The sequence below is a fragment of the Mizuhopecten yessoensis genome, unplaced genomic scaffold (genome assembly GCF_002113885.1).
Source record: "Mizuhopecten yessoensis strain PY_sf001 unplaced genomic scaffold, ASM211388v2 scaffold7963, whole genome shotgun sequence".
NCBI lineage: Eukaryota > Metazoa > Mollusca > Bivalvia > Pectinida > Pectinidae > Mizuhopecten > Mizuhopecten yessoensis.
Genome location: NW_018407310.1, coordinates 36,961 through 61,477, shown reverse-complemented (window position 1 = coordinate 61,477; position 24,517 = coordinate 36,961). Strand labels below are relative to the sequence as shown.

The window sequence follows — 24,517 nt, the reverse complement described above, 5'->3', positions numbered from 1 at the left end:
TTTATGACTGTGTGAAGTTTGATTAAAAACCAAGAAAGAATGAAGACGCTAGAGTGCTGACAAAGTTTTTCTATTTATAGTAATAGTGACCTTGACCTTGATCCGATGACCTTGAAACTCGAACTTGTTGAAGATATTTTAATTCTTTACATGTGTGTAAAGTTTGATTAAAATCCATGAAAGAATGAAGGCTCTAGAGTGCTGACAAACCTCTTCGGACAGACGGACAGACGGACAGACGGACGTACGGACAGACGGACGGGAAAAACTATAGTCCCCCGGTTTCCCAGTAGGGGACTAATAAAGCTACAGGCAAAATATCAGTATTTATGATTAAAATTCATTCAAAAAAAAAATTCCTTATACTTGCCAAAAAACTTTTAATAAATTGGCAGGAAAATGGTTATTTAAATTTTTTGTACATTTTTACCATAGTATGAGTAATTTTTTTATTTAGCAATGAGCATGGACTAAATAGATTGAATATAATTGCCTAAAACTCCCTGAAAAATTCTCTGAAACAGTTTGAAACTTTCTTAGTTCTGGTCAAACAAAAAATACCGCTCTTATGTAAATATTTGAAAACAATGAAACGGTAATACAAACTTACTGCCAGTTAGGGATAAGAAGATCGTGTCGCTAGTTGATGTTCCCACAGCGTTTGACACAGTACAGACATACGAAGCTATATCGCCACAGTCGACACTACTGATGATCAGGGATGGACTTCCTGTCGTACCACCGCTGTAGTGTGACCCATCGATGGTCAAGGTGGAGATCACTCCATTTTTACTCCGTTTCCATGCAACGAATGTGACCACTGGTGTTCCGGAAACCTGGCAGCTTAGGGTGACGGCCTGACCAGTAACGACTAAGTAAGTGGTTTGGCTAACAATCACAGTCGGCAGGTCTGAGGATAAATACGAATCCTTATTAGGTTGGGTTGTTAATTTATATACTATTTAATATATTGGTGGGAAATGTTCACATATTTTGCATGATTGCCAAAAATATCCACACATGAATAGTTTTTTCATAGATTCTAAATATTAAAGAAAAAAGGAATATAAAGATTTCAGAACTACATTGCCATTGCGAAAATTCCCATACTGCAATCAGTTCAAAGAGTCATTATTCGAACATTTCCACACACAAAAGTTTCTGTTTTTGCGGTTTCCTCTGGTAAACAACCGATAATCTTGGTTACAAACACAATGCTTAAGTGTCAAAGATTTCATGTTGTGCCAATTTAAAGGTTTTCATTATCCTTTAAGATTCCTGAGATTTACTAGCACCCGAAACTCATCATATATAGAATATTTTCAAATGAAAATATGACAGATTTAAAAATGACAACCACGTACAGAAAATTAAACCTGCCAAAAACTATAAATATGTATAAGAAAGTGTGTTTTTCTGGTATGTCGCTTGAAGAAAACTTTTATAAAATCATTTCTGAAAAGAAAAACATATTTTGTGGGACTTTTATGAAAAATGAAAGGGTGAAATGAACAAAGTGTAATCAACAGTGTTCTCAATAAAATGCAGTGAAAAAAATGTAGCAGAGCTACACAGGAATTTGAACCCTGTATCTACGAGTGTTATACTATGACTCTAACAGACTGAGCTACCTGATCAGCGAAGTGTGCTGGCTCAACTTTGCAACAGTTATATTCAATGCAAAATTAAAGGGAGGTAACTGTACATAGGAAAAACCACAGTGGGACAAGGATCCTTAATGAACATTTGTTGAAAAAAAAGTTCAAAGTACGGAATCACATTTAATTTCTTATGTGTGTTTTTATTTGTTGCTAGGCATGTATGACATCACTTTTCATGACGTTATTTATGATTGGTTAAGTCAAAGTTTAAGACAATTTTTAGACTTTCATGATCTCAGGGCTGGGTCTAAACTTTTCCACTTGAACGAGTTATTATAGTAGCCTCGACATACTGTATACCGGTGTTCTATAAAATATTCATCCCCATAAGATGCTTATCCGGATGAGTATTTTATGGGGGATGAAAATGGTATATGACACCGGGACATTTTCGCTGCAGGTTAACTTTTGCCTTTTAAGCCCTCCATTATGATGGCGATTTATAATATCATTACAGCGAATGTAAGTTAACAGCTATCCTCAATATCCAGGGGTTACGCTCACTTACGCTCTCTACACATCTGGAATATGTCATAGCGAAATTGAAACTCAGTGTGCGCAAAATTGTCGATGAGACAAAAAGACTACTTTGAGCCTTTGATATACATCAAAAGAATCTCGAAGTCACGTAACGGTGAACATTGACAGGCTTTGAAGTTGGGTGTCTCTCTTCAAAGGACAGGTATCAGCCTAGCGATTGGTCATGCTTTTTTTTACCTGAGACAATTCAAACAGCTATCTTCGTGCCTTCAATTTTGCCCCTGGACATCGAGGATGATAAAAAGCATATTATACATAGTAATTAAATGTGAAAGGAGAAACTTACAATAGGTGAAAATTGATTTTACGGGCAAAGGGCGAAAGTTTGACTGGGTGAAAATTTCCCTGTATACATTGATAATTTTGTAATATAAACACGTGCTGCCTGTGACGGACGGGTACACCTGTTTGAAGAGTTTGACACATTTGACCCCTGTGACCTTGAAAGAATGTCAAGGTTATTTTCATTCCCAAACTCTGTTGGGCTCCATCCAAGGAAGCCATCGGTCAAATATGAAGATTCTATACCTTTTAGTTCTTCTTAGAAGTCGTTTGAAGTGTTCGACATATTTGGCCGCTGTGACCTTGTCAGTACGTCAAGGTCATTTTCATTTTCAAGCTTTGTTGGGCTCCATCCAAGGAAGCCATCAGCCAAATATGAAAGTTCTATACCTTTTCGTTCTTCAGAAGAAGTCGTTTAAAGTGTTAGACATATTTGACCCCTGTGACCTTGAAAGTAGGTCAAGGTCATTTACATTCTCAAACTTTGTCAGGCTCCTACCAACGAAGCTATAACCCAAATACAATGACTCTAGGCCTGTCCATTCTTCAGAATAAGTCGTTAAAAGCAAAAGGTGACGGACGAAGGACGGACGACGGACGCCGCGCCATGGCATAATCTCACTAGCCCTTCGGGCAGGTGAGCTAATAAATACTACAGGGAATGTTTTGCTGTACATTTTGTCGGAAAGACATGTCTTATGATTCATGTACCGGGGTAGTTCTATTCAATTTGGAAATAAAATAATACAAATAAAATCTTTTACTTTTCATAAGAGACTTGACCCGCCTCCTTTTTCTTGCCTTGTACATCCGTACAATATACTGTGATTCATGTAAATTTGTTATATTTTTCTCATACTTTCCATTTCTTTTATACACTTTTTAAATATATATATACATATCTTCACAGCTTAATTCAAAATGTTAACAAGGAAACATTGCAAAAATGATTCAAGTAAAATATACCCCAAAGAGATAAAAAAAAGGCTCACATAAAGTCTCTCATTATGTAACAGCAGAGTCAAGATCTGCCCTGTTCACATGCTGGAGGATGAAATATATGCAAAATTCAGACAGGGCTTTTCCGATCATTGATACTGTCCAAACTTGCTAGTCAGACAGCTAAAATATCTATCTTCCAAGTAAAACCTTATTGCATGCAATCAATGGTGATATATTTCCTCCAATACATTTTATGTTGGATATTTGAAAAAAATAAAATAAACTATGCTAAGTTAGCCTTCTTGATGAAAGGCAAATGGGGCAAGGATAAAACTGGAAATAACAGTGACAAAAAAAATTAAAAATTACTGTGAAGTCCGATATTTTTGTGGGGCCATAATTTCGTGGTTTCCCAACAAAACACCATTTGTGGGTACATGAATTTGTGGATTACGAGTACTCACTTAAATGGAGAATCGCTTTATATCAAACTTGTGATTATTTCATGGACTTAAGAATTCGTGGATGAATATTATCCACGATATCAACAAATTACTCCACAAAAGTTATCGATTTCACAGTATTGTATCAAATTTTATTTTCAACATACATCAGAGTTTGTATATTAACTCATTCACCCCTAAAATTTCATAATGAACTATTCCAACCTTTGAATTGGAAGGGTTCAAATGTGTCTTCGAGGGCGAATGAGTTAAGGAGAAGTATTACCGTATTCGATCTAAAATGTGCACTGGGCGATTAGAGATGTTTTAAATTCACAAATAGCCGTAATAGACACATGTTTCAAGTTTGTAAATTATGGTCACATAGACTAGAAGTTAGTAGTGGGGCTCTAAATATAAGGGCTTTGGGACTTATTACCTCAATTACGGTACATGTAGTTGTATTACAGCGGTTATTGGTAAGATTTTGACAGTTTGATAATTAAGGTATTTTAAGACACACAAATACAGTCTTAAACAAGAGTTCCGCGAGACGATACATGATACGCCATTCAGATGAAAAATGAGCAGTTTGCCACCAAGGGCCAAACGTGCATAAATTTTGGAGAGATAAGCGTCAAATCTGATCAAGCTTGTCCGAGCTTACATGGCAATGAACTTTCCTACCAAGAAATTAATCCATTCAAAATTACTCAAGTTATTGAGCAAAAACTGTTTCGGCAATTCTATAAAGGGCCATAACTCCGTAAATAACCGGCAAATAGTTTTGGCTATTGCAAGCTTTCATAGAAATAAACCTTAAGTTATTGAGCAGAAACCGTTACGTCAATTCTATAAAGGGCCCCTTAATAGCAGGCGGATAATGGTTATCGAACTTGTGCAAGCTTTCATAGAAATGAACCTTCCTATGAAGTTTGAACTGAATCCATTCAAAATTACTCAAGTTATTGAGCGGAAACTGTTTCGGCAATTCTAGAAAGGCCAAAACTCCGTAAATTACAAACGAATAATTTTGGATATCGAAATTGTCCGAGCTTTAATAGCAATGAACCATCCTATGAAGTTTGAAATGAATCCACTCAAAATTACTCAAGTTATTGAGCAGTAGCTAATGTGTGCCCACCCACCCGCCCGCCCGCGTGATAACATAATACGTACCATCTATCGACGGGCGTATAAAAACAGAAACTGTTTTGTGATAAACTCTTTTTTCTTAACTTGAAATTTTTAACATATTTGACCCCTGTGACCTTGAAAGTAAGTCAAGGTCATTTAAATGAGGACATATCATAGCACTCCATCCCAGGTACCAACTGGACAAATATCATGACCCTGGGTCTTATAGAACTTGAAAGGAAGATTGTTAAAGCTTTAACCAAAGTTGGCATTTGACCCGACTAGTACTTAAAGTTGACCTTTGACCTCATTACTTTGATTGAAAAACATATTTGCACTGCTGGTTTTCATAACATACGCAAGTATCATGACTCTAGTTGTTTGAAATTTTTAACATATTTCACCCCAGTGACCTTGAAAGTAGGTCAAAACGTTATAGCACTCAATCCAAGGTACAATGTACCCACTGGCCAAATATTATGACCCGAAGGTTCTTCAGAAGAAATTGTTCAAAAGAAAAGGGTTGAAGGACGGACGACAGACGACAGACCGACGGACGACGGACGACAGACACCGGAAGACGGACGATGAACGCCGCAGTACGGTATAAGCTCACTTGACTCTTCGGTGCCAGGTGAGCTAAAAAACATCGATCCCCTATCAATTTAAGGAGACAAAGCTCCCAGTACCTGCAGGTCTGATATACTTAAAAATTCATATTCTGACCAGCTTTTAAAAAAAACCAAGAGGCACATGGGCCAAAATAGTCACCTGGCATGTTTGCATTTAACATTGGCAGCGGGAAATCTACATGTGATCTTGAATATAAGTAATGGTCATTAATTTGAACAAACTTCATCCCAGCTTGCTACTGGCCAAACATATTAACCCTAGGCCTCTTAGTTATTCAGCAGAAGTAATTTAGAGGTTTTAAACATGTTTGACCGCTGTGACTTTGAATATAAGTAGAGTCATTCAATTGGATAAACTTGGTAGCACTTCATCCAAGCATGCTACTTGCCAAATATCATCATCCTTGGACTTTCGGTTATTGAGAAGAAGTTGTTCAAAGGTTTGAAACATATTTCACCATTGTGACCTTGAATATTTGTCAAGGTCATTCATTTGAACAAACTTGGTAGCCTTTTATTTTCCAGTATGCTACTCACCAAATATCATAACCCTAGGCTTCTTGGTTATTCAGAAGAAGCTGTTTAAAGGTTTTAAACATATTTGACCCCTGTGACCTTGAATATGAGTCAAGGTAATTCATTTGAACACACTTGGTAACCCTTCATCACAACATGCTACTGGCCAAATAGCATCATCATAGGCCTTTTGGTTAATGATAAGAAATTGTTTAAACGTTTTTAACATATTTGACCCCATGTGACCTTGAATAGAAGTAAAGGTCATTAATTTGAACAAACTTGGTAGCCCTTCATCCTAGTATATTACTGGCCAAATAGCATTATACTAGACCTCTTAGTTATTTAGATATTGTTTAAAGATTTTTTAAGACAGTCGACCCCTTTGACCTTAAAATTGGACGAAGGTCATACATTTGAATAAAGTTTGTAGCCCTTTATCCCAGCATGCTACTGGTCAAATATCTTTACCCTAGGCCTCTTAGTTATTCAGCAGAAGTTGTTTAATAGTTTTTAACATGTTTGACCACTGTGACCTTTATATAAGTAAAGGCCATTCAATTGGACAAACTTGGTAGCTCTTCATCCCAGCATGCTTCTGGCCAAATATCATCACCCTGGGCATTTTTGTTATTCAGAAGAAGTTGTTTAAAGTTTTTAACTTATTTGACCCCTGTGACCATGACAATAGGTGAAGTTTATTTACTTGAACAAACTTCATCAAAGTTTGTTTCTGGCCAAATATCATCACCCTTAGCCTTTTTGTTATTAAGAAGAAGATGTTTAAAGTAAAATATCGACGCTGGACTACAGACGGACGGACGACGGACGCTGTACCATGGCATAAGGTAGCAGAGTACATGTACAGTAGCGTACGGTGGCCATGGGTGATATTTTTATACAATGAATAACCCCTGTATTGTAACATGTATCAAAATTAAAAAAAAATAAAATCAGGACTAAGATTGGCATATACATGATGAAGTGGACTATGTGGGCTTCAAATTTTTTCATGTGTAGGCACCCTTTCGGATTATGGCAAAAATTTTGTTCTCGAACCAAATTTTTTTAATTTTCTTTTTACAAATGTGAAGCTCACATAGCCCACTTCATTATGCTTATACCAATTTCAGTACAGTTTTATTTTTATATTTGTTTTACATATCATTATGCAGGGATTAGCCATTTAACAAAAATATCACCATGGCCACAACCCTCTACTGTAGACTGCTACCTTTACAAATCTGTGTCTACACAACAAAAGCTAGCTCTTCATGTAGTCTATTTTCGTACTCAGCACATGTGTAAATATTGTGAAATATCCACCGGAATGACCTATGCTAAAACCTGAGTATTTCTGTTACCGAGTAGGCGATATTTAATTTCAGGACAGGTTTAAAGAAAAACAATTCTACTTGCGGGGGTCAAATTTTGGGTTAAAGATCATGAGTTTTTGCATATTTTAGTGTTTTTTGATGTGGTAACCATGGTTTTCACAAGTCCCAAATCTGGGGAAATCACGTTTTGAAAAAAAAAGCCCTATATTTTTAGGGTCAAGCCATTTCTACTGAACTCTGCCACCTTATACACACAGACATCGATTTTTTCTGAAACAAAGTGGAATATTTCTAAACATTTTCTTCGGGTTGGTAAGTATGGATTATGAGAAGATCTGTTTACACAACCAATAACATTTTCTACACTGTCACCTTTATCAGACAAATGACCAGTGAAGCGTATGCACACAAAAATGTAAAATGTGTATGAGTTGTCCACAAAAATCATTTTGGTACATATATAACAACTATTGTACAAACGCTTACAGCGTAGCCGATCCTGTTAATCCGGTAACAATCAAATTATCTATCTTAATTGTTATGTGCCTTGTACAAAGGAGAAATGTTTGAGTTGAATAAATACTACAGGGAATTTTTTGCTGTAAATTTTGTCGGAAAGACATGTCTTATGATTCATGTACCGGGGTAGTTCTATTCAGTTTGGAAATAATATAATACAAATAAAATCTTCTACTTTTCATAAGAGACTTGACCACCGCCCCTATTTTCTTGCCTTGTACATCCGTACAATATACTGTGCTTCGTGTAAATTTGTTATATTTCTCTCATACATTCCATTTCTTTTATACAATTTTTAAATATATATACATATCTTCACAGCTTTATTTTAAATTTTAACAAAAAAACACTGCAAAAATGATTCAAGTAAAAATTTACCCCAAAGAGATAAAAAAACAAAGGCTCACATAGAGTCTCTCATTATGTAACAGAGTCAAGATCTGCCCCTGTTCGGACCTAACAACACATTTTTAAATGAGTTAGATGATAAAAAACAGGAATTAGAAGAAATAAGAAAGCACAAAATTACAGGAAATATGATACGCTCAAGGGCAAAATGGATAGGGTAGGGGGAGAAACAAACCAATTATTTTTGTAATTTAGAATCTCGCAACTATATTAGAAAAATATTCCAAATATAACCAAAAATGATGGGACAATAATATCTGACCAAACTAAAATTTTAAAAGAAACTGAAAATTACTAGAGAACCTTATACAAAGAACGCAATTCACTTAAAAATGTTAATCTTGAATTACTTCTAGAATCATAAACTGTACCCAAACTATCTGCCCATGAATCATTAAATATAGAAGGCTCACTTACTATAAATGAATTAACAAACACACTTTTAAAAATGAAAAACAACAAAAGCCCTGGTTCCGATGGTTTTACAGTTGAATATTTAAAAATATTTTGGAAGCAATTAGGACCATTTATTATAAGATCACTAAATTACAATTATAGTATATCCGAACTTTCAGTAACACAAGAACAGGGAATTGGAACTTGCATTCCAAAAGATAATAAACCTCGTAATAAATTAAATAATTGGAGACCTATAACATCTATAAATTAGCATCTTGTGCAAAAGCTGAGAGATTCAAAAATGTTATAAGTAAATTAATCAGTAATACCCAAACTGGCTTTATTCCTGGTAGATATATAGGAGAAAACACACGTTGATTTATGATGTTTTGCAGTATACAGAAGAAAATATTATGCCTGGACTATTACTTTTGATTTTTGAAAAAGCGTTCGACTCTGTGTCATGGAATTTTATCAATAAAACTTTGAATTATTTTAAATTTGGCCCGAACATTATCAAATGGATAAAACCTTTTCAGAATAATACACTCAGCAGTAAATATAGGGAAAAATCTATCAAAATTTTTCAATATAGAACGGGGCTGTCGTCAGGGGGATCTGATATCTTCATATATTTCATTTTATGTGCTGAAATTCTGTCAATGATTTTGAAAAATAATATAAATATCAAAGGAATACTTATCAGGGAAAAGGAAATTCTCTTATCTCAATTTGCTGATGACACATCTGTTATTCTAGATGGTTCAAACAGATCTTTAGATGAAACATTTAAAGCTCCTTACTACTTTGCTAGTATTTCTGGACTAAAAATGAACTTCTCCAAGACCCAAGCAGTATGGATTGGCAGCAAAAAATACAGTGAAAACACTTTTACTACAAATTTTGACTTAAAATGGGGAAGTACACGCTTCACCCTATTAGGCATAGAATATGATGTAGACCTACACAGAATTATCAAACTGAATTTTGGCAAAAAGCTTGCAAAACTGAAGTCTTTAATATCTGTCTGGAACAAAAGAACACTTACACCAATAGGTAAACCAGTTGTTATCAAAACTCTACTAATATCTCAGTTCAATCATTGGTTTATATCGCCTCCCAATCCTGATGAATTATATATTAAACAAATTAACAATACAATGCACAATTTTCTATGGAATGGTAAACCAGATCAGGTAAAAAGGGATATAATTATAAACAAGAGGCCCATGGGCCTAAACGGTCACCTGAGTCCTACAGTATTTATTTTTGTTGTTGAAATATGAACCAATTCAAGTACAAAATAGTTAAGTATAACGTTAACTTAAGTTTATCAGGACCATGAGGTGATCATTCCTAGACCGAGTTTCAGTTAAAAGTTTCAATTCAATCGGCCTAGAAGAACTTGACTTTAAGTTTGAAATAGTTTTTCAAAAAGGCGGCCGTGACGGCCATATTGGATTTCTGATCGACCCGAAGAATAACAACACTTTGTCAGGACCATGAGTCAATCATTCCTACAAAGTTTCAGTTCAATTGGCCCAGCAGAACTTGACTTTAAGTTTGAATTAGTTTTTCAAAATGGCAGCCGTGTCGGCCATATTGGATTTCTGATCGACCCGAAAAATAATAACACTTTGTCAGGACCGTGAGTCAATCATTCCTACAAAGTTTCAGCTCAATCAGCCCAGTAGAACTTGACTTTAAGTTTGAAATAGTTTTTCAAAATGGGGGCCATGGTGGCCATATTGGATTTCTGATCGACCCGAGAAATAACAACACTTTGTCAGGACCATGAGACGATCATTCCTACAAAGTTTCAGTTCAATTGGCCCAGCAGAACTTGACTTTTAAGTTTGAAATAGTTTTTCAAAATGGCGGCCGTGGCTGCCATATTGGATTTCTTATCGGCCCGAAAAATAACAACACTTGGTCAGGACCATGAGTCAATCATACCTACAAAGTTTCAGTTCAATCGGCCCCGCAGAACTTGACATTAAGTTTGAAATAGTTTTTCAAAATGGCGGCCGTGGCGGCCATATTGGATTTTTGATACACCCGAAAAATAACAACACTTGGTCAGGAACATGAGTCAATCATACCTACAAAGTTTCAGTTCAATTGGCCCAGCAGAACTTGACTTAAAGTTTGAAATAGTTTTTCAAAATGGGGGCCGTGGTGGCCATATTGGATTTCTTATCGGCCCGGAAAATAACAACACTTGGTCAGGACCAGGAGTGAAGCATTCCTACAAAGTTTCAGTTCAATTGGCCCAGCAGAACTTGACTCTAAGTTCGAAATAGTTTTTCAAAATGGCAGCCGTGTCGGCCATATTGGATTTCTGATCGACCCGAAAAATTATAACACTTTGTCAGGACCGTGAGTCAATCATTCCTACAAAGTTTCAGCTCAATCGGCCCAGTAGAACTTGACTTTAAGTTTGAAATAGTTTTTCAAAATGGGGGCCGTGGTGGCCATATTGGATTTCTGATCGACCCGAGAATTAACAACACTTTGTCAGGACCATGAGTCGTCCAATCCTACAAAGTTTCAGTTCAATTGGCCCAGCAGAACTTGACTCTAAGTTCGAAATAGTTTTTCAAAATGGCGGCCGTGGCTGCCATATTGTATTTCTTATCGGCCCGAAAAATAAAAACACTTGGTCAGGACCATGAGTCAATCATTCCTACAAAGTTTCAGCTCAATCGGCCCAGTAGAACTTGACTTTAAGTTTGAAATAGGTTTTCAAAATGGCGGCCGTGGCATCCATATTTGATTTCTGATCGACCCGAAAAATAACAAACCTTGGTCAGGACCATGAGTCGCTCATACCTACAAAGTTTCAGTTCAATCGGCCCCGCAGAACTTGACTTTAAGTTTGAATTAGTTTTTCAAAATGGCGGCCGTTGCATCCATATTGGATTTCTGATCGACCCGAAAAATAACAAACCTTGGTCAGGACCATGAGTCGCTCATACCTACAAAGTTTCAGTTCAATCGGCCCCGCAGAACTTGACTTTAAGTTTGAATTAGTTTTTCAAAATGGCGGCCGTGGTGACCATATTGGATTTCTGATCGACCCGAAAAATTATAACACTTTGTCAGGACCGTGAGTCAATCGTTCCTACAAAGTTTCAGCTCAATCGGCCCAGTAGAACTTGACTTTAAGTTTGAAATAGGTTTTCAAAATGGCGGCCGTGGCATCCATATTTGATTTCTGATCGACCCGAAAAATAACAACCCTTGGTCAGGACCATGAGTCGATCATTCCTACTAGGTTTCAGTTCAATTGGCCAAGCAGAACTTGACTTCAAGTTTGAAATAGTTTTTCAAAATGGCGGCCGTGGCATCCATATTGGATTTCTGATCGACCCGAAAAATAACAAACCTTGGTCAGGACCATGAGTCGATCATACCTACAAAGTTTCAGTTCAATTGGCCCCGCAGAACTTGACTTTAAGTTTGAAATTATTTTATCAAAATGGCGGCTGTGTCGGCCATATTGGATTTCTAATCGACCCGAAAAATAACAACACTTTGTCAGGACCATGAGTCGATCATTCCTACCAGGTTTCAGTTCAATTGGCCCCGCAGAACTTGACTTTAAGTTTGAAATAGTTTTTCAAAATGGCGGCCGTGGCATCCATATTGGATTTCTGATCGACCCGAAAAATAACAACACTTGGTCAGGGAGCTGTCATGCAGTAACCTTCCCATGAAATATTAATGAAATCCCTTTGCCAGTATTTCAGCTTAAGTTGAAAATGTACGGACGACGGACGACGGACGACGACGGACGAAGACGGATAACATTAGGTCACTTGAGCTAAAGCTCAGGTGACCTAAAAACTATGAAGAAGGGGGGCTTAAAATGATACATCTAAAATATTTCATAACTGCTTTTAAAGAAACTTGGATCAGAAAGGAAATATAGTAAACTAGGAAATTAAGGTATTGTTGTGGAATCGTTATTTGATATACAGAAATTAGAAAATATTGGAATTGAGAAATTGAAAGAACAATAAAAAAATTGTAAAAATGTATTTTGGAAAGATGTTTTAGATGCCTGGTATAAAACTATCAATGCAAGCAAAATATACAAAACAAATATTATTGATAATCCAGTATGGTTTAACGGTGAAATAAAAATAGATCGAAAAGTTATCTTCAATAATAATAAAAAAAGGGGTTCATCTTATCCACAGCATTTTTAAAGAAGAAGCCCAATGGGCCTGCATCGCTCACCTGGTATTTATCTCACACTCGTGATCTTAAAAGTGGACTAAAATACAGCTACAGGCAGAATATCAGTGTTTGATATCATCATGCTTATACCAATTTCAGTAGTTTTATTTTTATATTTTTTTTACATATCATTATACAGGGGTTAGCCATTTAACAAAAATATCACCCATGATGAAAAGAAGTTTGTTAAAGCTTTTAACCAATGTTGACGTTTGACCCCCGACAAACACTTAAAGTTGAACTTTGACCTCATTACTGTAATGGAGAAAAATATTTTTCCCAATGCTGGTCTACATAACATACTCAGTATCATGACTCTAGTCTAAATGGTTCTTAAGATATTGTTGTTTGAATTTTTAAGCATATTTGATCACTGTGACCTTGAAAGTAGGTCAATGTCATTTCAATGAGGAAACTTCATAGCATTCCTTTTCAGATACCTACTGGCCAAATAGCATGACCCTAGGTCCTCCAGTTCAACTTCAGAAGTCGTTCAAAAGAAAAAGGTGATGGACGGACGACAGATGCCTATGGGCCAGGTGAGCTAAAAACCATCGATCTCTTATTTATTTCAGGAGACAAAGCTCCCATTAGGTCTAATATACTTAAAATCCAAACTCTGACCATTTTTGAAAAATAAAACAAACAAGAGGTCCATGGGTCAAAATGGTCTCCTGGCATGTATGTATTTAACATTGACGTCGGGAAATTTACATTAGAATAATATTCATTTATATAGTACTCCTAGGCTTTACAATAGTGGTAACAGTTGTTCACTTGCATTGGACAATTAAAAGAAGAGTTTCGGCATGTGAAAGTTCAAAGCTACATGTACTTATACCAAGTGGAAAGCATGCACGGATTGGTTTAATTTAGTTAAATATAGACAATGTTCTTGGTTTGACTGTCCAATGCTTTATGATGATACAATTTTCACTCTTAGTAACACCTTTTAATATTCTGGGACAACCAACATTTCTTTATTCGAATATGTGAAATGAAGTTTGTGACCTGCTTGTCTAAAGGGCAAGTGGTGTGAAATGTTGTACATCTTATTATCGTAACAATAAGCATAAGCTGGAGCAAAACTGGGTTTTTATTTGTTAATCCTTAAAGTTGTTGTCCAAGCGTTGCATGATGTTAAAATGCTAAGATACAACATTATTTAAAGCCGATTTCGAAATGTGTAATTACAAAAATAAATGGTTTCAATGGCCTTTCAAAACACTTGCCATTAGGTTCATGTTAGCCAAATACCCATACATATTGAATTTCAGCTAAAATGTATAATTTCTAAATTTTGACCAATCAGAGGCCACTCGGTTACCATGATAACCAAAATTTTCGAAACACCCTCAGTTGAATTCAGTGTACAAAATTACCCATATAAACCAATCTCAACAAAATCCATCTACATTAAAATGTCGATAAATCAAATGCCTGCATTGTAGCCCCTTCTATGGTCCCAGTGACTTGATTTGAATAAACTTGAATCTACATCACCAAGGCACCATGCATGCAAAACAACAAACCTGTGGCACTTCTGGTACTTGAGAAGGTTTTTTTAAATTGACGATTTTTTCCTATTTTTGCCCCTATTGGGACCCCTTAGAGACTTAACCCCTCCATGTGAACAAATCTAAATCCCCATGCCATGCTGATCACTTGTGCCAAGTCACACAGGAATGAACCAGCAAACAAGTCACACAATCAATATGAACATGTCACTATTATTGAAAATAAAACACCTTTACATGTATTTCTCATTGTCAATACTTAAGATAATATCATACACTCGTTGTTTTGTTCAAATAAGGCTTTAATGGTTTTGTTTGTTTGTCCAGTCATGATAAGCACAATGTCGTCTACTTCTGTTTTTAATTCTGAAAAAGACCTAATATGGGAAATAACATTTGATTGTATGTCCAAACAACACAGATTTTCAAAAAGCCAAGAATATATTCCATGACAATATACCTTCTTCACCTGCAGGAGTACCATCCTCATCTAGATCATCTGATGTGCTGTTACGGTTAGATCCCGAACCATCCTCATCTGGATCCTCTGCTGTGTTGTTAAGGTTAGATCCCGAACCATCCTCATCTGGATCCTCTGCTGTGCTGTTTCGGTTAGATCCCGAACCATCCTCATCTGGATCCTCTGCTGTGTTATTTCGGTTAGATCCCGAACCATCCTCATCTGGATCCTCTGCTGTGTTGTTTCGGTTAGATCCTATGTCATTTTGTGGCTGTGCCATAGTACTGTGTTCATCAGTTCCACCTCCACTACCTTAGAAACATTAAGACAAGTTTGTTAGACTAGCTCTTACTAAGGAGTCATTACCCAAATTACGAATTTTTTGAAGATATAAAAAAAACCTTACATTTCAAATAATAAGGTACAACAAAAAAATTATCCAAAATGTTGCAGGAAGAATTGTACTTTTCTCCTTCAAATATTACCAGAACATTTTATCATTTGAACTATACTTTTAAAAATATTCATCCAAAATTCTCCAAATACATATATATATCTTAACAGAAGGTCAATTCATTGTCGTTTTTCATAACAAGAGGCCCAGAGGGCCTGTATCGCTCACCTGAATATAATTTAAGTAATTGGTATGAAGTAAAGATATAGCACTCCATGTTAGGTGCTGGAAGTACATATGAAATTTCAGAAAGATCCATCCAGTACTTGAGATAAAGAGAACAAACTTCAAACAGAGCCCCAGCCCTATGCCCCTACGGGGGTCTTACCCACGAATTATACAAAATTGAGTCACCGTCACCCAAGGATACTCCACACTAAATAAGGATAAAATCCCTTTATCCTGATGGTCTGAGAAGGATTTTAAAGGTTTTACCTCTATTTCTCCTATTGGGCCCCGCCCTTCTGCCCCCTCGTAGACCACACCTACTGCTAATAAAAAAATGAGTCCCCTTGGCCCAAGGATGCTCCAGACTAAATTAGGATAAAATCCCTTAATCCCTATGGTAGAAGAAGGATCTTAAAGGTTTTACCTCTATTTTCCCTATTGGGCCCCGCCTCTCTGCCTACAGGTGGGGTCAGACACACCGTTTATACAAAATTGGTTCCCCTTCACCCAAGAATGCTTCAGACCAAATATGGACAAAATCCTGTCAATCCTACCGAATAAGAAGGATTTTGAAGATTTACGTCTATTTCCCCTATTTGGCCCTACCCCTCAGGTCTCAGGGGGGCCACACCTACCGTTTATACAAAATTGGTTCCCCTTTACACAAGGATGTTCCACACCAAATATGGACCAAATCCTTTCATTCCTACAGAAGAAGAAGGATTTTAAAGAATAATTTCCTATGTTTCTCCTATTGGGCCCCACCGCTCAGGCACCTGGGGGCAAGATCCACGGTGTATACAAAATTGGTTCCCCACTACCCAAGGATGCTCCACACTAAATATGGACCAAATCCTTTCATTCCTACAGAAGAAGAAGGATTTTAAAGAATTTGCTACATTTCCCCTATTGGGCCTCGCACCTCAGCCCCCAGGGGGGCCAGACCCACCATTTATACAAACTTTCTTTCCCTTTCTCCAAGGATGCTTCTGACCAAATATGGAACAAATCCTTTCATTTCTACAGAAGAAGGATTTTAAAGAAGAATTTGCTATATTTCCCCTTTTTGGCCTCGCCCCTCAGGCCCCTGGGGGGCCAGACCCACCATTTATACAAAATTGGTTCTTCTTCACCCAAGGATGCTCCACACCAAATTTTGTTAAAATCCGCTCAGTGGTTCATGACTAGTAGTGTAAAGTTGACGGACGGCGGACGCTGCGGAATGGCATAAGCTCACCTTGGTCCTTCGGACCAGGTGAGCTAAAAATCGTCGATCTCTATTTTTTTCAGAAGGCAAAGCTCCCAGTACCTGCAGGTCTAATATACATGAAAATCCAAAGTCTGACCAGGTTTTTTTTTACAAACAAGAGGCTCATGGGCCTATATGGTCACCTGGCAAGCTTACATTTAACATTGGTGGCAGAAAATTTTACATTAGAACAATATTTATTTATATAGTACCCCTACGCTTTACATAAGTGGTAACAATTGTCCACTTACATTCGACAATTGAAAGTAGAGTTAGGGCATGTGAAAGTTCAAAGCTACATGTACTTATACCAAGTGGAAAGCATGACTTTATTCCAAACTTCCTGTTCTGTTTTCATAAGAAGTATAGCCACTCTAAATGATGTATTATGCCCTGACTACATTTAAGATGTTATTGTGTGGACAACAGAAGACATTAATCAATAAAGGTATTAATTGGTACACTGTTGTGGCAAATCATCAAAACCAGTACAAAAACTGGAACTGTAAACAAAAGGCTAACTAATACCCCGCTCCTATATAAAACAGAATTGTAAGCTAAAGGCTACCTAAAGCAAAGCATTGCAAAGCAATACATAGTATAAGCCTAGATGAACCAGTTATGTCGAAATCATCCTTGTAGTTAAGGAAAATTGTTTGTACAAAGATTTTCAACAAAGGGCAATAACTCCTTAAAAAAGGTTGAAATGAAAAAATACTATCCTGATGCACGACATAAGGGGATTATTACCATATCTGTAATCTGTATTTTTTTCATTGAAATCGACCCAGTAAACAGTAAATGTACCTTGAGGTAACTTTTGATTTAAACTTCATACAGCTGTGTATAAAAGAAACCTTCAAAGTGAGTTTGTCCTTTCACATATTAACTTATACAGTACTTCATGAGAAAGAAATAGATCCTATCATCGGAATATGACAAAGATCTTTTAAGTACTTCTTAGGAAATAGTTCTTCCTGCCTCCAGCTTTTATTATGATCACTCTGAAAATACCGCATAATAATAATAATAATTACAATAAATTCGAGGTTCTTATATACTGCTTTATCACAACCAAGTTCGTAGGTCGTCTCAAAGTGGTTCACAAATTATTATCCGTGGTTATATGCAACCTTTGCAATCGCCAATATCTTTCTCAACTCCATTTTGGCGCTCACAGCTAGCATTCAACAATTATAACACTGCCCAACAACGCTCAAAGATATAACACAGTGCTGTGACTCGAACCTGCAACCCTTGGTAAATCCCACAAGTACTTCCTGAGAAATAGCGTCTAAACAAACATTCACATAATTCAGAAGAATTGTTTAAGGCTGGAAGACAGATTGACGAAGGACCACAGATGACAGCCGACAGAATAAATAAATTAGAGAGTGGAAAAATAAAATCACTCATTCAGATTATAAATGATAAAGCACCACAAAAAAAATGAAACAATATTTTCCAGCAATGAGCATGTCAATCACGTCACTGGTCAATTTCATCTATTGAACTACTACTTTCATTTCTTTTCAAATAAGAAAAATCCTCCATATTCAAAGTGTTTTGGTACAACATAAGTCGCCACACACGAACATTGTTGTATTTGCATTAAAGCCAACGCAAATATAAACTGACTATTACTTCAGAAGACAAAACTCCCAGTACCTGCACCTGTAATATACATGTAATTCAAATCCTAGACTAAGGGGTCGAACCAACCTCATTTATTTAAAAAAGTATTGACCTTCCCTATTGATGCTTCAGACTAAATTTGGTTGATTTCTTCTCTGGCATTTAGCAGAAGATGCGTTTTAAAGCAAATTTAGCTAAGTTCCCCCTTCAGGGCTCCGCGCCCCTGGCCTCAGGGGTCGAAACAACCTCATTTATTTAGGAAATGATGGCTTTCCCCAATGAAGTTTCAGAGCAAATTTGGTCAAGATCGTCTATGGGGTTTAGGAGGAGATCCATTTTAAAGCAAATATAGCTAAGTTCCCCTGAAGGGCCCCGCGCCCCTGGCTTCAGGGTTCGAACCAAACTCACTCGTGGTTTAATTAAAATCTACGCGTAGAAAAACAGAACCGTAGAAAAGCAGAGAGACAGTGGGTACGGACCAAATTAACCGTTCACAAACATATGTATAGAGAGCTTAACCGTTCACAAACAGATGTATAGAGAGCAATGTCGGCTAGTTGGTTCACTACTCTTTCAGTCAAAGAAGGCTTATTATTCGGAAAGAATCAAAGAATGCGGCAAGGATAATAGACAGCTTTTTTAGACTCACTAAAAACCTAATGGGACAGAAAGGTGACATTATCCTACCAAGCTATAATTCTGAAAAAGACTTAGCAAGCAAGTTCAGTGATTACTTTCTGAATAAAATCAGCTCAATCAGGAAAAATATTGCCGAAGTGAACACCTCTGCTGACATTGACATCTCTGTCATGACTGCTGACATTGCATTTGATGGGGGAACCATTGGCAATGCTCTCACCAACAACCCAGGACGAGTTGCGCAACATTATCATGACCTCGCAGTCAAAGGCACATGTCAGACCATTGTTAAAGAAGCCTGGAATGGACAAGGAGTTGTTGAAAAACTACCGCCCAGTTTCAAATCTGCCTTTTCTGTCTAAGATCTTGGAGAAGATTGTGCCCTGGCGTTTAGAGGTTCATCTCCATGCAAACAGTCTCCATGACAACATGCAATCGGCCTACCACATGGGACACTCTACTGAGACGGCCCTCCTACGTGTACATAGTGATAAAGCTTCTGCATTGGATAACAAGTGCAGAGCGGTGCTTGTTATGCTGGACCTGTCAGCTGCATTTGACGTCATCGACCATGGCATACTTTATAAACGTCTGGAATACTCTTATGGAGTGACTGATACCGCACTATGCTGGATACAGTCTTACCTGAGTAAACAACGACAGTGTGTTGCCACCGGATCTTCCACCTCACATGAAAAAGTACTAGATTTCGGGGTTCCTCAGGGGTCGGTGTTAGGACCACGAAAATATTGTATGTACTCCAAACCGATTGGAGAGATTTGTCGTCGCCATAGCCTTCGCTATCATTGCTATGCCGATGACACACAAATTTACATGGTCATCAAACCACATGACAGTTAGAATACCGTCTCAGAAAGTCTGGAAGCTTGTCTAACAGATATCAGTATCTGGATGAACGCCAACATGCTTAAGCTTAATCAGGAAAAGACGGAACTAATCGTCTTTTTCCCAAAATGTCAGCAAATAATGGCTCTCCAGCTCAAGGTCGGTGCCAGAACTATTGAGACTGTTCCAGCTGTTTAAAACCTAGGGGTATACTTTGATAGTTCACTAAACATGGAGAAACAAGTGAACGCTATTGCCAAATCCTGTTACTACCAGATCAGGAACATCGGCTGTATTCGGCAGTTTTTAACTGAAGATGCATGCAAGATTTTGGTGCATTCACTTGTTACCTGTCGGTTGGATTATGGTAACGCCCTACTCTGTGGTATATCTGACAAACTAACTAGTCGTCTTCAGAGGGTCTAGAACACTGCAGCACGGCTAGTTACTCGTACTCGAAAGAGAGAGCACATCACATATGTGCTTTATTCGTTGCACTGGTTACCTGTACGATACAGGTCGCAGTACAAAATTCTGGTGTACACATACAAGGCCCTGAATGGAACAGCTCCTTAGTACCTACAGCAGCTTGTTACCCTGTATCAGCCGTCACGATCACTGCTGTCGGAGTCAGAATCTTTGTTGTGTGTCCCAAAATCTCGTACTGTGACCAATTAGAAAGTCAAATACCCTGGCCAAGTTCAAGAGGGACATCAAAACTCACCTCTTCACGTCTGCATTTTAGAATCTTTGCAAAGACGTTATGTAAATACCACCCTTTTATTTGTTCAATTATGTGCAAATTGCTTGCTTAAATGTATAAAAGTGATTGCAAGCCTTTGTTGTTTGTTTTCACAATTATAACCATTACTATTATCCATATATTGTAAAGCGCTTTAGAGTAATTTTACAAATTATATAGGGCGCTATATAAATGTTGTATATATTACTTATTTAGGAAATGATTGCCCTTCCCCAATGAAGTTTCAGAGCAAATTTGGTCAAAATCGTCTCTGGGGTTTAGGACGAGATCCGTTTTAAAGCAAAATTAGCTAAGTTTCCCTCCAGGGCCCCGCCTCACTGGCCTCAGTGGTCAAACCAACCTCATTAATTTAGGAAATAATTGCACTCCCTAACTGATGCTTCAGACTGAATTTGGTTGAAATCTTCTCTGGCGTTTAGCAGAAGATGCGTTTTAAAGCAAATTTAGGTAAGTTCTCCTTCAGGGCCCCGCTTCCCTGGCCTAAAGGGGTCGAAACAATCTCGTTTATTTTAGAAATGATTGCCCTCCCTTACTGATGCTTCAGACTAAATTTGGTTGAATACTTCTCTGGCATTTAGGAGGAGATGCGTTTTAAAGAAATTTAGCTAAGTTCCCCTTCAGGGCCCCGCCCCGTTGGCCTCAGGGATTGAACCAACCTCATTTATTTAAGAAATGATTTTCCTCCTCTTGTGAAACTTCAGTCCAAATTTTGTTGAAATCCTCTTTTGCGTTTAGGAGAAGCTTGGTTTTAAGAAATAGTTGACGACGGATGACTACGGACGACAACGGACAACAGACGACGGACGCTGAGCCACGGCATAAGCTCACTATGGTTCTTCAGACCAGGTGAGCTAAAAATGAAACACTATTTTCCAGCAATCCTGAACTTATGAACAATTTCATATATTCCAGCAATGAGCATGTCAATCACATCACTGGTCAATTTCATCTATTGGACTACTACTTTCATTTTTTCAAGAAAAATCCTCCACATTCAAATCTTAACAGAAGTGTTTTTGTTCAACATAAGTCGTCACACACGAACATTTATTTGCATCAAAACCAACACAAAGATAAACTGACTATTATTTCAGAAAACAAAACTTCTAGTACCTGCACCTGTAATATACCTAAAAATTCAAATCCAAATTCCGACCAGTATTTTAATCCGTACTTGTATGGGAAACTCTTTTAGTTATAAAACAAGAAGCCCCGATAGCCTGTATCGCTCACCCTGATATTTAAGCAGTCAAACAAAAAATATTTTCATTAAAAAGTCATACTGCACTACAAATATTTCAATTTCGGGAGTCGTTTAGAGTGCTTGACATATTTAACACTTGTGACCTTGAAAGTTGGTCAAGGTCATTTTCATCCTCAAACTTTGTAGGGCTCCATCCCAAGAAGCTACAAGCCAAATATGAGTATTATATATTTTTTTCAGTTTTTAAGAAGAACTGTTTGAAGTTTTTGACATATTTTTACACTTGTGACATTGAGAGTATAGATCAAGGTTATTTTCATTCTCAAAATAGTAGGGCTCTATCCCAAGAAGTTGTTTAAAGAAAAAATTGACGGACGACGACAGACGACAGATGCCACTCCCCAAAGGACAAGTGAGCTTAATATGTCCCAAAAGTGCACATGTTTAGATAAGTCTAGAACCATTTTTTTTTACCCGAAGGAAGAGAGCTAGGTTCACATATATATACTCTCTGTTTACTTTAATGTGGTCAGTGTGATCTTCGCCTGTGACCATTGACCCTTTAACCCTGATCAATGACCACATAATCTAAGCAGGTGTTGAACTTAATAATTACCATAAAATAGTTCATTATATAAACTAAATATTTGGTTTGGTTCCTGAGATAACTTGTACACATGCAAGCTTTTTGCTATATGGATGGACGCCTTGCCTGTGACTTTTGACCCGTTAACCTATTTATGATGACCACCTGTACACAAGCTTTTTACTTCAAAAGTGGTAAAGTGTGATCTTCGCCTGTTACATTGTAACTTTGAATCTTTTAACTTGACTGATGACCACCACAATATAAACAGGTGGAACATTAAATGTTACCATATTATGGTATAAATATAGAAGGTTAGTTTGGTGGCGCAGTGGATATCGCACTCGCCTTTCACAAATATGGCCAGGGTTCGATTCTCTGATCCGATGTGAAAAGGTATGGGTTCACCTGCCTGATTGCATTGGGTTTACTCCGCTAACATCAGCACAAACAAGGGCAATTAAAATAAGTCATAAGAACTTCTTTCATAATTGTTTGAAAAAAAATAAAGTTTATATTAAATGTAAATGTACCATAGTTGCAAACATCATGTAGCTGTGCTCTGACGACAGCCTCCCTTTGGCCGAAACATGTCAGCACATAGGATATAAATCAAGCATCACATTTTGTACCAGATTCAGTGGTGTTGCTTCTCATCATTTCAATTTTTATAAACTAAATGCAGTAAGGGGTTAATGAAATATTTTATACACAAAGTTTTACTAAAGACGGACGTGCAGACAGACACAATGATTTTGTTTGTTTGGGTTTTAACCTCCTTGCAACAACCAGGGTCATATTAAGACGGATGCCAAGGAATATATTGTCGGGAAGAGAAAGTAGATATAAACTAGAACTGTCGCCTATGGCTTAACTAATACCCCCGCATTCCGGCTACTTGTTGCCACAACGGAAACATATATAGAAAGATCAAGGGTTAGGAAAAAGTCTAACCTCATGACATATCGACAGAACGATGGAAAAGACAAACACCACTACTGTGACCTTTGACTCAATGACCTCAGAATTTTGTCACAATGTATCTTCCCTCAATGCTACATTTACTCCAAGGTATGTGTATACAGAATACCTACCATTTTTGCCAAAATTAGCAATTTCAGTAACATAATGCATCTGTGACCTTTGATCTTTGACCTCATGACCTTGAAAGTTTGAAACAATAAAGCCTTCATAATTGGCTACGATACTCACAAAATACCTACTGTTTCCGAGATATATAGCCATTTCTGTAATGTAATTTATTCGTGACATTCGACCTCTGACCCCACGACCTCAGACAGAAGCTGTCAGTAGAGTAGATTGCATAAAATCCTACAATATTTTAATGTATATGTATATACAAATACCTTCCGTTTCCGAGATATTTAGCCATTTCAATAAGGTAATTCATCTGTGACCTTTAACCTTTGACCCAAATACCTTGGAAATTTGTCAGTTGGGTAGCTTTCATTAATCCTTATAATATTCCAATGTATATGTGTATACAAAAAACCTACCGTTTCCGAGATCTTTAGCCATTTCAGTACTGTAATTCATTTGTGACCCTTAACCTTTGACCCAGCGAAAAGTTGAACCCTGACAACAAAACTTGTTATATATGTAAAACACTATTCAAGTATTACCATACCAAATTTGGAAGGATTTGAATAGAAAATAAAAAGTTCTTGCGTTTTCTATACAGTGTCATGGTCTAGAGAAGGTTTATGAACCAAGGGCCATAACTTTGTGAAAATGAGAGAAAACCCGATGAAACGTACTTTACGCACATCTCCAAGCTGCAAGGATTTTTATCAGCAAATTTCATTGAAATCCATCCAGTAGTTTAGGATAAGTAAACAGTACTACCACAGTACTACATTGCGTCAACAGACGGACAACCTTATCACAGTATAACACCCCCCCCCCCCCCCCCCC

The 24,517-nt window shown here is 37.2% G+C and overlaps 1 protein-coding gene across 1 annotated transcript in view; it reads right to left on the bottom strand.

Annotated features, from left to right (window-relative positions):
• LOC110454626 (hyphally regulated cell wall protein 1-like) overlaps nt 1–24,517 on the bottom strand; it is a gene marked incomplete at its 5' end in the record, with an annotated part of 73,155 nt that overhangs the window by 16,533 nt on the left and 32,105 nt on the right. Inside the window, 2 exons of the mRNA XM_021504243.1 lie at nt 611–910; nt 15,039–15,350. Coding sequence (XP_021359918.1) covers nt 611–910; nt 15,039–15,350 — 612 coding nt within the window. The remainder of the gene's footprint in view (nt 1–610; nt 911–15,038; nt 15,351–24,517) is intronic.